At 41.9% G+C, this 17,167-nt stretch overlaps 1 protein-coding gene across 1 annotated transcript in view; it reads left to right on the top strand.

Annotated features, from left to right (window-relative positions):
- Positions 1 to 17,167, top strand: part of LOC127552447 (netrin-4-like) — a 68,250-nt gene that overhangs the window by 37,712 nt on the left and 13,371 nt on the right. The window contains 2 exon segments of the mRNA XM_051982964.1: positions 8,145 to 8,271; positions 10,479 to 10,667. Of these exon segments, the coding sequence (XP_051838924.1) occupies positions 8,145 to 8,271; positions 10,479 to 10,667 (316 nt within the window).

Below are 17,167 nucleotides of genomic sequence, written 5' to 3'. Positions count from 1 at the left end.
ATTCCCAAATATTTTATGCTATCAACAGTTATTTTGAATGGAATTTCTCTTTGTATCTCTTGCTCTTGGATTTTGTTGGTGGTGTATAGGAATGCTGAGGATTTATGGGGATTTATTTTGTATCCTGCTACTTTGCTAAAATTATGAATTATTTCTAATAGCTTTTTAGTAGAATCTCTGGGGTTTTCTAGGTATACCATCATATCATCTGCAAAGAGTGATAGTTTGGTTTCCTCATTGCCTACTCTAATTCCTTTAATCTCTTTCTCGACTCTTATTGCAGAGGCCAGTGTTTCTAATACAATATTGAATAATAATGGTGATAGTGGGCAACCTTGCTTCACTCCAGATCTTACCGGGAAAGGTTCCAGTTTTTCCCCATTGCATATGATGCTTACTGAAGGTTTAAAATATATGCTCCTAACTATTTTAAGGAAAAGTCCTTTTATTCCTATGCTCTCAAGTGTTTTTATTAGGAATGGCTGTTGGATTTTATCAAATGCTTTTTCTGCATCTATTGAAATGATCATATGGTTTTTGTTTGGTTGGTTGTTGATATAGTCAATTATGTTAATAGTTTTCCTAATATTGAACCAGCCCTGCATTCCTGGTATAAATCCTACTTGGTCATAGTGTATTATCCTGGGGATGATTTTCTGTAATCTTTTTGCTAATATTTTATTTAAGATTTTAGCATCAATATTCATTAGGGAGATTGGTCTATAATTTTCTTTCTCTGTTTTCAGCCTACCTGGTTTAGGTATCAGTACCATATCTGTGTCATAAAAGGAGTTTGGTAGGACTCCTTCAATCCCTACTTCTTCAAATAGTTTATTTAGCATTGGAGTTAATTGATCTTTAAATGTTTGATAGAATTCAGATGTAAATCCATCTGGTCCTGGGGTTTTTTTCTTAGGGAGTTGATTGATAGTTTGTTCTATTTCTTTTTCTGAGATAGGAGTGTTTAGGATATTTACTTCTTCCTCTGTTAGTTTAGGTAAGCTATATTTTTGGAGGTATTCTTCTATTTCATTTAAGTTGTCAAATTTATTGGCGTAAAGTTGGGCAAAGTAACTCCTAATTATTGCTCTAATTTCCTCTTCGTTAGTGGTGAGTTCTCCCTTTTCATTTTTAAGACTAACAATTTGATTTTCCTCTTTCCTTTTTTTAATCAGATTTACTAAGGGTTTGTCTATTTTGTTGGTTTTTTCATAGAACCAACTCTTAGTTTTATTAATCAATTCAATAGTTTTTTTACTTTCAATTTTATTGATCTCTCCTTTTATTTTTTGAATTTCAAGTTTAGTGTTTGATTGGGGGTTTTTAATTTGTTCCTTTTCTAGCATTTTTAGTTGCAAGCCCAATTCATTGACCTTCTCTTTCTCTATTTTATACAAATAGGCCTCTAGAGATATGAGATTTCCCCTTATTACCGCTTTGGCTGCATCCCATACATTTTGGTATGATGTCTCATTATTATCATTTTCTTGGATGAAGTTATTAATTATGTCTATAATTTGCTGTTTCACCCAATCATTCTTTAGTATGAGATTATTTAGTTTCCAATTATTTTTTGGTCTACTTTCCTGTGGCTTTTTATTGAATGTAATTTTCAATGCATCATGGTCTGAAAAGGATGCATTCACTATTTCTGCCTTACTGCATTTGAGTTTGAGGTTTTTATGTCCTAATATATGATCAATTTTTGTATAAGTTCCATGAACTGCTGAAAAGAAGGTGTACTCCTTTCTGTCCCCATTACATTTTCTCCAGAGATCTATCATATCTAATTTTTCTAGTATTCTATTTATCTCTTTGACTTCTTTCTTATTTATTTTGTGGTTTGATTTATCTAATTCTGAGAGTGCAAGGTTGAGATCTCCCACTATTATAGTTTTACTGTCTATTTCTTCTTGCAGCTCTCTTAATTTCTCTTTTAGGAATTTAGATGCTACACTACTTGGTGCATATATATTTAATATAGATACTTCTTCATTATTCATTCTACCCTTTAGCAAGATATAGTGCCCTTCCTTATCTCTTTTGATTAGATCAATTTTTGCTTTAGCTTGATCTGAGATCAGGATGGCTACCCCTGCTTTTTTGGCTTCACCTGAAGCATAGTAGGTTTTGCTCCAACCTTTTACCTTTAACCTGCATGTATCACCCCGCTTCAGGTGTGTTTCCTGTATACAACATATTGTAGGATTCTGGCTTTTAATCCATTCTGCTAACCGCTTCCTCTTTATAGAGGAGTTTACCCCGTTCACATTTATGGTTAAAATGACCAATTCTGTATTACTTGCCATCTTGTTAACCCCGGTTTATGCTTTTCTCCCTTCTTACTCCCTTACCCCCTCCCTTACCCCCCTTCCCAGTATTAAGCTTGTGAGCTCCCCTTGCTTCTCACAGCCCTCCCTTTTTCAGTATCCCTCCCCCCCCTTAGAGTTCCCCCCCCCAACTTACCCCTTTCCCTCCCAGTTACCGTATTCCCTTCCACTTAGCTTATTCCTTCCTTTTTCACTTTTCCCTTCTCACTTTTCAATGAGGTGGGAGAAGTTTCACCATAGATTGAATATGTCTAAAATTCTTCTCTTACTGCCAATTCTGAAAGCAGTAAAATACTCACTATTTTCATTCCTCTCCATTCTTTCTCTCAGATTTACTAGGTTTTCTTTGCCTCTTCATGAAATGTAGTACCCCCACTTTCCCTTTTTTCTAGTACAATGTCCTTTCCACAACTAGTTTCTAGAACAAGGTATACATGTATTCTTTATACATCTTTACAGCCGAAATATAGTTCCCAAGATTAATCTTTACCTTTTTAGATTTCTCTTGAGTTCTGTGCTTGTAGATCAAATTTTTTGTTAAGTTCTGGCTTTTTCATCAGAAATAGATGAAATTCGCTTATTTCGTTGAATGTCCATCTTCTTCCCTGGAAAAAGATGCTCATTCTCGCTGGGTAAGTTATTTTTGGTTGCATACCAAGTTCCTTAGCCTTTCGGAATATCATATTCCAGGCCCTTCGATCTTTTAATGTGGATGCTGCCAGATCCTGGGTGATCCTTATTGTGGCTCCTTGATACTTGAATTGGGTTTTTCTAGCCGCTTGCAGTATTTTTTCCTTTGCCTGAGGGTTCTGGCATTTGGCCACTATATTCCTTGGTGTTTTGATTTTAGGATCCCTTTCAGTAGGGGATCGATGAATTCTTTCAATGTCTATTTTACCTTCTGTTTCTATGACTTCTGGGCAGTTCTCTTTGATAATTTCCTGGAAGATAGTGTTCAGGCTCTTTTTTTCATCATACTTTTCTGGAAGTCCGATGATTCTCAGGTTGTCTCTCCTGGATCTGTTTTCCAGGTCTGTTGTCTTCCCCAGAAGGTATTTCACATCCTTTTCCATTGTTTGATTTTTTTGGATTTGCTTGACTGATTCTTCTTGTCTCCTCGAGTCATTCAATTCCAATTGTTCGACCCTGATTTTCAGTGAGGTATTTTCTTCACTCACTTTTTTAAGATCTTTTTCTAATTGTCCAATTGAGTTCTTTTGTTCTGTGGAATTTTTTTCCATTTCGCCAATTTTGTTTTTTAGAGAGCTGTTTTCTGTTTCCAGTTCACTAATCCTATTTTTCAAGGATTTGGTTTCTTTATCCACTCTCTCTTTAACTGACTTCTCCAGGCTCTTTTGCCAAGCCTCCCTCTCCTTTTGCAGAGCCTCCCTCTCCTTTTCCCATTTTTCTTCTAGCTCCCTTGTGAGAGCCTTTTTAATTTCCTCCATGAGATTCATCTGTGCTGAGGGACATAAGGTCTCTTCCTTCGGGGATTCACCTGGGGACTGTTTGTTTTTAGTCTCCTCAGGGTTTGGAGTCTGCTCTTTATCTGTATAAAAGCTGTCCAGGGTTAAATTCTTTTTCAGTTTCTTGCTCATTCTGTCTATTTATCAAAGACAAACTATCAAAGAAACAGAAGGAAAAAAAACCCCTTGAATGGAGGCTGCTTTCTTTGGGGGAGGGGCAGGGTATTCGTGAGGCACAAGTCCTACTGTGCTATGGCGCCTGCGCACTGAGATCCGAGCGCTCTGAGATCCGAGCGGGCTAAGACACTGTGGGGGAGGGGTGGCCAGGTCCCGAGAAACTCCAGCTGTTTGGGGTTTTATTCTTCACCCCCGGTGTTTTTAGCTTCTCTGCTGGGCTGCTGACTTGCTCCTATAGCAAAGCTCTCACCGCAGAGACGGCTGCGATCGCGCCCTGCCCCCACTCCGCTCCACCCGGTTCTGAGCTGCTATCTGTGCTCTGGTTGCCGCTGCTGCCCGCAGACTGCTTCCAAATACCGTCCCCGCCCTCGCGCAAAAACAGACCTTTCTTGACGAGTCTCAAGGATGGTTTCTCTTGGTAAGTAATTGTATGGTTTTTTTTTCAGTCGAGCATTAATTCAGAGGCATGAAATGAAATGAATAGTGAGAGAAAAACACGGAGATTACACAGAAGTGTATTTCCTCTCCGCCATCTTGGCCGGAAGTCTCTGGCCATACTTTTCAATCTCTTTCCACCACCTTGGAAGTCGGTTGTGAGTCTAGACAACTAGAAGTCTTATACGGGGTGCTATATACTGAAGCAAGGGATTGATTCTAAATCCTATAGGAATGTGTGGGAGAGTGCTCCCCTCCTATCTTTCCCATGCTCCTCTAGCAAGGTATGCTGGATTATAAAGCCTTCAATGAATGTATCTCTTTGTCTAAAAATAAAGCCCAGACTCCTAAGAAAAGCCTTGAAGGTTTTCCCCAATCCGGCCTCATCTTCCCTTTCCCACTTGATCTCCTCTTGCTTGCCTGTAAATAAACTCAATTCTAGCCAAATGGCTCTACCCCTTTCTCTTGTATGCACTATTTTTAGTGGGACCTTCATGACTTTCCTTACCATTCCCTTGCCTGGAATATCATGTCCTTTCCTCAAATGTATAACTTCTGCCATGGCAATTGAAATGATTTCAGGCCACCTTTTGAAGCTCAGTTTAAGGCTCCAACTTCTATTTGAGGTATTTTCTGGCCAGTCAGCTTTATGATGACTTCAGTGTCTTCTAACCTCTGAGTGTCCAGACCCTTGTTGGAGACTCAGCTATGTCTGGCTGTAATGAGGAATTCTGGGGCAAGGAAGATTAAGAAGGTTGGGTGGCAGTAGTGATGGCAGAGATGACAATGACAGGGGTGACAGCCCAGGGGACAGTCTTGTTGGGGGTACAGTTGTCCTGGGACAGTGGGATTCACAAAATACTCAATTACATTTATATTAGAACATAGAATGTGGAACTTGAAGAAAACATAGAACCTAGAATGTCATAACTGGAAGAAATCTTGGAACCTAGAATTTCAGAGCTGGAAGGGAACTTGGAATCTAAAATATCAAAGCCAAAAGTGACTAGAAAGTCAGAGCTAGAAGGTGTCTTAGAATCTAGAAAGTCAGAACTAGGACCAGAAGTCTTAGATGGCGTGCTATATACTGAAGCAAGGGATTGATTTCTGTGATTTCAGTGTTATAAGGGAACTCCTGGATGAGGATGCTCGCTCCACCCAGGCAGGTTGCCACCTCCATTCTCAGTCGTGGTCTTGGAGAGAGAGTTGTCTAGAAAATGGAAAAAGGTGTGCTCAGGATTATCCAACTAGCCTGTGTCAGAGGCAGGATTTGAATGCAGGCCTTCTGGCCCTGAAGCTGGTTCTCTATCCATTTTGCTATTTTGCTTTTCTTTTTAATATATACCTTTTAACAAATTCCAATGTGCCTTGAAACAATGTTCTTTCTCCTCTCTGCCTGCTGAGATTTTTTCTCTTCCTTTGCATCTGAGCCTTCGTGAAGCCTTTCTTTATAGCACATTGTCTGGATCTCTCTTTTGCTTATATGAAATTATTATTAGATGCAGGCATTAGAAGGGTTAGTCTTGTTCTACTTGGTCCCAGGGGAAGGAAGGGGGAAAAAAGAAACAAGTAGGTACTTTTTACAAATACTGTCTAATTTGTTATAACACTTGGGGAGGTAGATACTATTATGATCCCCATTTTACAGATGAAGGAAACTGAGGCAGATAAAGGTTGAGTGTTTTGTCCAGGGTCACACAGCTAGTAAATTTCTGAGGTGAGATTTGAACTCAGATCTTCTTGATTCCAGGCCCAGCCCTCTATCCACTGGGCCATCTATCATACCTTAGAGGGACATGACTAGGAACAGAGAGTGGACATAGAAAAGAAGTAGAGTTATGTCTGATGTAAGGAAAATATTCCATTCTACCTTGTGTTACTTATGTATATGTCTTATTCCCTCTGCTAACCTGGAAGCTTCTTTATGACAGGAACTGGATCATTTTTAAACTTGGTATCCCTAGTACTTAGGCACATGACTTGCACGTGTAAACATGTCATTAATAAATTTCTTGAAAATAGGGGCAGCTAGATGGTACAGTGGATAGAGCTCCAGCCCTGAAGTCAGGAGGATTGAGCTTTTTATCAGCTGTATGACTCTGGGCAAGCCACTTGACACCAAATGGAAAAAAAAGAAAGGGAGGGAGGAAGGATGGAAGGAAGAAAGAAAAAGATATCTTGAAAATAAGGGAATTGGAATTATCTATTGAATTCAAACTAGCAACATCATATACTTGCACAGTGCTTTATACTTGGACTTTTGAATGTCAAAGGGATTTTGGACATCATCCAAGTCAATACTCTTCTCCATGACTTGATTGAATCCTTGATTGGATGTCACACTTCTCAGGCTTTCAGATGGCCCAAACCTGGGAAGGAACACCTACAAGCAACATATGTTAGATGTAGTATCTAAAAAGATTCCAACTGGGGCACAAATTGTATAAAATGAAACCATAGTAGAGATTGTAAAGTTCTTCATAGGGAACTTCTGGTGAGGAAATCCTCTTCCCTGATGCAGGTTAGCATTTCCACTTTAAGTCATAATTTTAGTGTATTTCCTAAAGCAAAGCTTCTTAAACTGGGTTACAACCCCATATGGGATTGTGTAACTGAATGTGTAGATTGCAAATTTATGACTTATTATCAGCAAATGTTTTATTTGTATACTTATTTTATATACCTATGTAGCCAGGTTGCATAAAAATTTCTTGGGTGAAAATGAGTCATGAATGGAAAAGTAGGAAGCCCTGGCCTAGAGCCCAAAGCCAATTAAGTGACTTACTCAAAAATGACCAAGTTCAGTTTAATACAGATCCACAGAGTCAATGTGGTAACAGCTGAAGAAGTTAGTGCTTTTTTTTTCTTTTTCTAATCTGCATTAATCAAAGTGTAGAGTCCAGAACAAGGGAAGTGACAATTCTGCTCTTCTGTATTCTGGGAAGTCCTGTGTTCAGATCTGGACACTACATTTCAGAAGAGACAGAAAAAACTGAGTCATGGCCAGAATAAGGCAGTCAAGATGGTGAAAAGAAAAGAAAATGTGACAGGTAACAATGAGCTGAAGGAACTTGGGATGTTTAGCCCAGAGGAGGGAAGACTTGAGAGGAGCATTATAATTATCTTCAAATATTTAAAGTTTGGTCATAAGGAAAAAGAATTAGATCTAATAATAAATAAATAAATCTAATTTATTATGTTTGTTCCAAGAAGGTGTGACTAGAAGTGAGGTAGGGGGAATGTTGAAGAGAGCTTGATTTAGATTTGATATAAGGAAAAACTGCTTGACCATTGGAACAATCTGAAGTGGAATGGGCTACTTTTAGAAGGTAGCCATTGGATTTCCCCATCATTGCTGATCTTAGAGCTAAGAGTAGATGATGACTTCTTGAGATTGTTGCAGCAAGGATTCTTGGTCAAATATGGGTTAGATTAGAACAACCTACGAAGTCTCTCAATGCTAAAACTCTGGGATAGTATCTCTGCCTCTTTTTTCTGGAAGCAGAAACTGAGAAATGAAGTAATTTGTTCAAAGTCACACAGAGAACCAGAGGCATAGAAGTCTGTGGGCAAGTCACTTCACCTACAAATTTTTGGCAAAGGGGAGGTCTTCCTTTTGGGCACAGTCCACTGAATGCTGGAATGCTGAGTGAGAATCCCAAAGCTGCAAGCTTCTTCTGAGAGTTCAGCATTTAGCATCTCCCCTTGAATGACAGACTCATCGTCTTCCTAACAGGTTCATGGGGCATGTGTGTGCAGACATCACACAGCAGGCCTGCACTGTGAGAAGTGTTTGCCACTGTACAATGACCAGCCGTGGAAACCAGGAGATGGAAAAACCAATCAGCCCAATGAGTGCAAAAGTAAGTGGCTGGGGTAAAGACCTGAAAGGATCCTGGGTCCCAGATGGTATCACGCCCAAGTATATGAGAAAGTATAAAATTGAATCCAAACTCTCAATGGGGGACATTTTGACCTCCATTTTGACACTTTTCTAGCTCCCATTTTAGTCCCTTTTTTGTTTTTTGGCTTACCTTTTTTGCTTCAGATTACCATTGTTAGTCATAAGAATGAACCTCAAAATCTGAAATCATTTTGAAAATAAATTTATTAGGTTGCTGGTTGGGAGAAAGAAGGAAGGGTTTCATTCAGGCTTTGGAAGGGCTTATATTACATAGAATTTAGACTAGGGCACCCACACACAAACCACACATACTTAGTTAAACAGTTTTACGGAGAGGACAGCTTGAAAACCAGGACCATTGAGATGAAAATCAGTAAATATAAACATTCAATAAAATTTAGGTGAAGTCACAACATAAGGGAAGCCCAGAGCACAAGCTAAGTGGATCTAAAATAAGACCTGAGTGAGAGATCCCAAAACAAGTCTTTTGGGTAAATCTGGAAGCTGAAAGAACCCAAAATTCCTTAGAGAGTTACTGAGGTCAGGGCAATATTCTGGGTTCAAACCACCTCTAGGAAATAGTTAGATTTAAATAGCATAATGTTTAATAAGGTTTCCAAATAATATAATAAAGTATTTCCCATACATCTTGTATTTCTTTGTTATTATTTTTTTCATAATAGCTTTTTTCAAAATATATGCATGTCGTTTTCAGCATTCACCCCTGCAAAACCTTGTGTTCCAAATTTTTCTCCCTCCTTCCCTACCTCCCTTTCCCCTAGACAGCAAGCAATCTAATATAAGTTAAACATGTATGATTCTTCTAAACATGTTTCTACATTTATCATGCTGCACAAGAAAAATCAGATCAAAAAGGAAAAAAAATGAGAAAGAAAAAGCAAGCAAGTAATCAATAACCACAACAAAAATGGTTAAAATATTATGATGTGATCCACATTCAGTTCCCATCCTCCTCTCTCTGGATGTGCCGTCTTGTATTTCAATCTTAAATGGTCTCCCTAGATCTCAGATGGATGTCAACTAATCTGCACAGAGGTATAAGTGGTCACCCTCACAGGGATATTTGCAATACCTGTGGGGATGTCTGCCAAACCCAAAGGGATGAGTTCTAAGGCGAAATATCTTCTCCTAGCTATACTCCCTTAAAAGCTTAGCTTACCTCCTATGTGAAACTCTCTTTGACTATACAAGAGAGAAAGAATCATTTCTCCCAATATTTTATTCAGAGGAGGAAAAAGTAAGGTCCTCCTGTCTCCTTGACAGCAAAGTCATCACAAGTCATAAAGGACACAGCTAGAGTCCTAGTAAAGACTTATTGAATCAAATTCAGGTGTGGCTCTAAGCTCAAATCATGTGAGATGTGTAAAGTGCTTTGTAAATCTTAAATCAGGGGTTCTCAAACTTTGTTTTCGGTATCTTTATCCTATTAAAAATTATTGAGGATCTCTCCAAAGCGTTTTTTGTTTATCTGGGTTATATTTATAGACATTTACCATATTGGAAATAAAAACTATTTTTAAATTTGTGGACCCTGTAAAAGGATGTCAGCGATCCCCAGGATTCTCTAGACCATACTTTGAGAACCACTGTAAATCACTAACTAAATGTTATTATTATCATTCCTGCCAAAATACTTAGAGAAGATAAATGCCGTGATGTTCAGTACCGAGATCCCTTTCTGGCTATCAAAGCTATCTGTCCCAGGAGTCGAACAAAATGTCATCCCCACTTTGAGGGGCTTGGAAATGCTTTACCAAATAAGTGGCCGGCGCTGTTTAGTGACACAAAGAGGAAGCAGGAGGGAGGAGATGAGGATGAGGATGAAGGAGGGATCTGAGACTCACAAGCAGATAGTCAACTTTCCAAAGAGTAGGAAGGGCCAAAGGGGGCTGCCTGGCCCTTTCGAGAGGTCCATCCACACTGGTGAGTTCTATCCCCCTTCAAGGAATAGCCAGACACTTCTTTTCATCTGATTTCACTTAGATACAAATGCTTTGCCAGGCGAGATGGGAAGTAGACCCATGCAATGTGACTTGTCCAAACCCCATGATTCTCCCCCCAAGAGATAAGAGCACAAAACTGGGGAAAGACCCCTAGACTGTGGCCAGCTCCAACGGTCTGTGCACTGGGGACTGCCCTCCACAGAATGCCGTTGCCACAACCATGCTGACAGCTGCCACTTTGATGCGGACGTCTGGTTGAGCTCTGGGAAGCGCACAGGCGGCATCTGTGACAACTGCCGGCACCACACGGAGGGCCGTCACTGCCAGAAATGCAAGTCGGGGTTCTATCGGGACTGGAGCAAGCCTATGTCTTCCCCAGAAGTCTGTAAACGTGAGTATCTGCTGGGCAGCGGGGCCTGGAGCTTTGGGGGCATGTGGTGAGGCTCAGAGCCTTAGAGAATCCCAGAACCCTAGAACATCAGAGTAGAGCTAGAAGGATCCTTAGACTAGCTCATTAAAGCTGGAAGGAACCTTGGACAGAATTGTAGAGTTGGAAGCAGCTTTAGAATCTAAGGCATCATAGCTGCAAGAAATGTAAAGGCATAGAACATCAGAGCTGGAAGGGGCCTTAGAACCCAGAATGTTAGAGCTAGAAAGCTCTTTGGCCTAGAACATTAAAATTAGAAGGAATCTTAGACAGGATTATAGAGTTGGAAGGGGTTTTAGAACCTAGAATGTTAGAGCTAGAAGGATCGTTAGACCTAGTTCATTAAAGCTGGAAGGAACCTTGGACAGAATTGTAGAGTTGGAAGCAGCTTTAGAATCTAAGGCATCATAGCTGCAAGAAATCTAAAGGCATAGAACATCAGAGCTGGAAGGGACCTCAGAACCTAGAATGTTAGAGCTAGAAAGCTCTTTGGCCTAGAACATTAAAATTAGAAGGAATCTTAGACAGGATTATAGAGTTGGAAGGGGTTTTAGAACCTAGAATGTTAGAGCTAGAAGGATCGTTAGACTTAGCTCATTAAAGCTGAAGGAAGCTTGGACAGAATTGTAGAGTTGGAAGCACCTTTAGAACCTAGCGCATCATAGCTGCAAGAAATCTAAAGGCATAGAACATCAGAGCTGGAAGGGACCTCAGAACCGAGGACATCAGAGCTGGATGTAGGCTCAAGACATAGAGTGTTGGGGTACTACGAGAGGCTAAGGGACAATAATTAAATATGTATACTATAGTGCTTTTCCTAACAGCCCTGTATGATACGGTGAAAATGTCAAAATCCCCATTTTTCATAAAGGGAAACAGACCCCGAGATGAGGTGCCTTGCCTATCATCACAAAACTAGCCAGCAGGGGATCTTGACCTCAGACGTAGGTCACCTGGCTCCCAAGTGCATTAATTTTTCACTATAATAATAATAGCTACGGGATGATCAAGGAGTAGCATCTCTGATGTGCGGACTCACGGAGCTCTTTTCAGGCACTGTTCATCTACCTCAGGTCTCACCTGTAGCTCCCAGAAGCTGCAGCACATGCAGCCACCAAACCCCGACAAAACTGACTCAGCAGATGGACTAAACCAGGTTAAGGGTGACCAATGGGCCTCCAACCCATCAGTGCATTAGGAGCCTTCCCCGCTGCGGGACGGGCAGATGAGGTCACTCTGTTCCAGGAGTCCCGAAGGCAGCTGAGGCAGGTGCTGTGGAGCGCTTAGAGCTAGGCCAGACATTGAGGATGTCAGGAGCATCCGCTGCATCCCAGCTGTCACTGGGCTTTTATCTTGCCGGTGGTCTTCCATGATTCTGAAAGAGTGAGCCCGATGACTTTGGGCAACTCTGCCTCCCTTAAATCCATTTCTCAAGAATCGAGACATCCCCCTGGGAAGTCATTGGTCTCTTCCAGAAGGACAACAGCTAGCAGTTGTGTAGCACGTGGTTTGCGTTTGGATAATGTGGCACTACATTGTCTCATTTTATCCTCATAACTGCCTGGGAGGATAGGTGCTGTAGTTATCCCTATTTTGCTCAGGGTCCTAGAGCTGCGAAGGGTCTGGAGCAGGACTGAATCCCAGCACTTTCTGCCTCCAAGACCACCAAGCGGGCTCATGCTTGCTCCTCCCCATCCTTCCCGGTTCTTCCCTCTTTAAGAGCCTGGGAGACGCTGAGGTTGGGACAGAGCAGAGCAGCGGGGTCCCTGGTTATTCAGCCTGTTCCATCTTTCCGGCTGCCTGTTGTCGAGGGTGATTACGCCAAGGGGAATGGGTCAGACCGCGCTGCTTTGAGTGCCAGGATAGAATTTCAAGTCATACCTGTCCCCTGCTCCTCAGATATCCCAGTGTCTGGAGCTGTGGATCATCGAGCAGGATGTGAGTTTATCGCCCTATCTAAGAAATCTTCCAGAGCAGCTGAGAGGCCGCCACCTTGTTTCAAAGTTCCCTCTGTCTGCGCGGAAACCTTAGCAGAGGCTCCCTGAGTGGGGTCTGGCTACATCCCCTTTTCGGGGGTTGGCAGGCGTCCCAGGCAGGAAAGAGGCAGCGGAAAGGGTGTAGCAAGCCAAATTCATTTCATTTCAAGTGCATTCACCTGCTGCCAAGGCCAAGATGAATGGGGAGGCTGTATGATCCAGATAGAGCGCTGCTCTGCGAGCCAGAAACCCAAATTCAAGCCCAGTTAAATGTCTGAGTGACCTTGAGCCAGTCAGTGAAAACTGGGAGGGGGTGTCCTCTGGCCCAGTGGAGAGTTTAGACCTGATTTTCTAATACAATCTCCATTTACCATCTGGATAACTGTGAACAAGTCTCTCCAGAAGCTCTCTCCAGCATCCTTCTCTTTAAAATGATGAGTTAAGTTGAATTGGCTGATCTCTCGCCTCTTCCAACGCTCAATCCTGTGCAGCATCCCTCTGGCCCAGGAACCTGTCCCTTTCTTTCTCTGTGTGGATTCCCAATGCCCTTTGTGCCTGTCTTCCCAAGAGTCATTATCCAATTCAATCAATCCCAGGACCATTGGACTATAGATTTAGAACTGGAAGGGACCTCGGAGGTCTCTTAGTCTAATGATCTCATTTTATAGATGAGGAAACTGAGTCTCAGGAAGGTTGTCCAAGGTCCCATAGGTGGCAGAGGTGGAGATTTCTCTTCTTCACACTGCCCTCCAATCAATAAGAACTCATTGAACACTGCCAATCACTGTGACTGGTCCCCATAAGGGACATTAACATCCTGCCTCCATTGTCAGAACTGTAACTAATCCCCCCCGTTCCAAAGTCCCCCACACAGTCACAGACCCCTTTAGACTGTCTTCTTAGCATATCTAAAAAGCAAACCCTACTTTCATCTCTCCTCACTTATCTGCACATGTGAGTTTGTTCTCAACTAGGACCCACCCTAACTCCTCTTCCTCCTCCTCCTCCTCCTCCCTTTCTATCTCTATCTCTATCTCTGTCTGTTTTCTATCCCTGTTTTTTTCCAACATAGCCGAGGTTCAATACTGAGCCCCAATTGTTTCCATTACTAATCTCTCTATCTCTGAGCTTGAGGGAAGGCAAAGGAGCTAAGGCTACCTACAAAGCTTCTGTTTAGCTTCCACTGAGACCAAGAAGACAAAAAACAGGTGCCACGAGGGAGGTAGAAGCCCAGGACAAACTCGGGCTTGTCCTTAAAAGTGGCATTTAGCAATCTGGATGTGCCAGAGTGGGGAGAGTCACGATCTGGTGAATTCACCCCATTTCCCAGGCACAACCAGGCTCTTCTTCCTCAGTGCCTCAGTTTATCTGGTTAGAAGGCTTTCTGTCAATCTTAAGAAAGGAGCCAGTGAGGTAAGAGGAGGAGCAGTAGGAAAGGAAGAAAGGAAGAAGCATTTATATAGCACTTTATAAATATTACCTTATTTGAGCTTTACAACAACCACAAGTATAATTATCCCCATTTTATATTTGGGGAAAGAAAGACAAAACAGATATTAAATGACTTTTTCAGGTGCCATATGAGGTTGGATTTGAATTCAGGTCTCCCTTTCTTTAGGCCCAGCATTCTATCCACGTGCTACCTAACTGCCTCAAGCTGTGGACCCTGGCCCTAACTTGTTAGGTGACTTCGACAAGTGATTTTATCTGAATTATTTTTCTGTCTTGTAAAGTGAGAAGGGTAGACTAAATCAGATTAACTGGTTGTTTTTTTTTTTTTTTTTTAATCATGGTCCCCTCTGGCAGTCTGATGAAGTTTACGGATCCTTTCTCAGAATAAGTTTTTCAATGTATAAAATAAAATATATACTATTATAAAGGAATTATATTGAAAGGTGGTCAGCAAAAAAAAGTCTGGTACCAAGTAAAGAGCCTCTGATTTAAATAATATTTAGGATCCCTTTACTATTCTTCCAGAAATCAAATGCCCTTCAATAAGTTGGGTTCAATCATGAACAGCTTTTGAAAATGGTCTATTTCTATTCCCCCAAAGGGCAGAGGTGGGAATGGGTAGGGAGCCCTTTCCCCAGGGCTAAGAGAAGTCATTCTGTAGGAGTGAGGTGATAGATGGAAGATACAGAAACAGAGAGGGTGAACTCTCCTCCCCATTCTACCCTGTCTTCAGCTCAATCAGCAGGGACTTTACCAAAGCTTGTTCTGGTTGTTTGACTATTAAATTGGCAAAAGGGGAATAGGGGAATTGTCAGAGTCAATTACTCCCAGATGCTTCAATTGGAAGAGTGAACCTAAGAGATTCCCAGTAATGGGAACATAATTTTCTCCTGAAGGCTTAGTCAGAGCAGATGGAGAACTATTGGACAGTTCTTAAAAATTCGGATTTTTTTAAATGGCAGATAACACTTCTTCAGGTTCTCAGACAAGGCCTTCAGAGCGTTATTTTTGTTTCTTCATTTTGAAGGCTGCTGCAATTGTCCTGTTTCTAGTGAAAAAGACAAAGCAGGGAAATGTCTATAGTCTTCTTGAAATTTGGTTTAAGGGAAGGCAAGACAGAAATAGTCTTGAAAAAAAATTCTAGAAGGACTAGGAATTGCATCTTGGGAAGTTTTTAGGAAGGGTCATCCCTTTCAATTTTTGAATTCATCACGTATCATTAATCGGTTCTTTAAAGGCCTAGAAGTTAATGGCATGGTCCCAGAATGAGCTGTCACCAATAGAAGTAGGTGATTTTTAATTAACTAAGTTCCCTTTACACATGTGGCCCTAGATTAAGATTTGAAGGCCAGTTTATTATTTGTTGTGATCTAGGGACCAGCTGTGGGCAAAGCACCAAAGGGGGCCTTCTATGTGGGAGCACCCTGTGGGCCATCTGTCCCGCCTTTGAAAACGTCTATCATTTCTTTTATCTCAGATACCCAGCGTGAGAATGGGTATTGAGACATTTTCCATTCAGACAGGGCTAAGAGAAGGCAGCCTTTAGGAAGGAGTTGGTAAATGTAAATTTGAAATTGTATGTCCCCTGGGCATCTCAAACACAATATGTCCAATATGTCTTCTCCCACCCTCATCCCCCAAACCTTCCCCCTTTAATGGGGATGTCACCAGGCTTCTAGTCACCCACCTTGGTATCCTCCATTCCTCTCTCTCCCACATATCCAATCAATTACCAAATCTTGTCATTTTTGTCTCTACATATTTCACACATGTTCTCTTTATTCACCCCACAATCACCTTAGGTTCTTATCACCTTTTGCTTGGATTATTGCAATGGTCTTCTAACTGGTCTCCTTGTTTTTTCTCTTCCTACTCCAATCTATCCTTCACATAGTTGGGGGGGGGGGGGAGTGTGATTTTCCTATAGCTCTGACCATGTCAGTCTCCCACTCAGTAATCCTTAATGGCTCCCTACTACCTCCAGATGTCCTTTGACATTTAAAGTTCTTCACTACCTGGGCTCTTCCTTCCTTCCTTCCTTCCTTCCTTCCTTCCTTCCTTCCTTCCTTCCTTCCTTCCTTCCTTCCTTCCTTCCTTCCTCCCTCTCTCCTTCCCTTCCTTCCTTCCTTCCTACCTCCCTCTTTCCCTTCCTCCTTCCCTTCCTTCTTTCTTCCTTCCTTCCTTCCTCCCTCCCTTCCTCCTTCCTCCTTCCTTCCTTCCTTCTTCCTTCCTTCTTCCTTCCTTCCTTCCTTCCTTCCTTCCTTCCTTCCTTCCTTCCTTCCTTCCTCCTTCCTTCCTTCTTCCTTCCTTCCTCCTTCCTTCCTTCCTTCCCTTTCTCCTTCTCTCCCTTCTCTCCCTTCCTTCCTTCCTTCCTTCCTTCCTTCCTTCCTTCCTTCCTTCCTTCCTTCCTTCCTTCCTTCCTTCCTTCCTACCTCCCTCCTTCCCTTCCTTCCTTCCTTCCTTTCCTTTCTTCCTCTCTTCCTCCCTCTTCCCTCCCTTCCTCCTTCCTTCCTTCTCTTTCTCCTTCCCTTCCTTCCTCCTTCCTTCCTTCCTTCCTTCCTTCCTTCCTTCCTTCCTTCCTTCCTTCCTTCCTTCCTACCTCCCTCCTTCCCTTCCTTCCTTCCTTCCTTCCTTCCTTCCTCCTTCCTTCCTCCCTCCTTCCTTCCCTTTCTCCTTCTCTCCTTCTCTCCCTTCTCTCCCTTCTCTCCCTTCCTTCCTTCCTTCCTTCCTTCCTTCCTTCCTTCCTTCCTTCCTTCCTTCCTTCCTTCCTTCCTAATTTTCACACATTCTACTTCTTTTCACAAATTCTATGATCCAGCCATACTAGACACTCAAAAATGGCGCTCTATCTCCTGTCTTCAAGACCTTGCAATTGTTCTCCATGGGTCTACATGCCATCTCTACCAACTTTCAACTGTTAGAATCCCTACTTCCATTAAAATTCAGTCAAGTGCCACTGCTGGGAGGCCCATCTCCCAAGGGCCATCTATCCACATATTTTATCCTGTCCGTACTGATTTATATGTTGTCTCTCCC

Source organism: Antechinus flavipes, chromosome 1, assembly GCF_016432865.1.
Source record: "Antechinus flavipes isolate AdamAnt ecotype Samford, QLD, Australia chromosome 1, AdamAnt_v2, whole genome shotgun sequence".
NCBI lineage: Eukaryota > Metazoa > Chordata > Mammalia > Dasyuromorphia > Dasyuridae > Antechinus > Antechinus flavipes.
The sequence above is the reverse complement of the archived record's forward strand: the minus strand, read 5'-3'. Positions and strand labels throughout refer to the sequence as shown.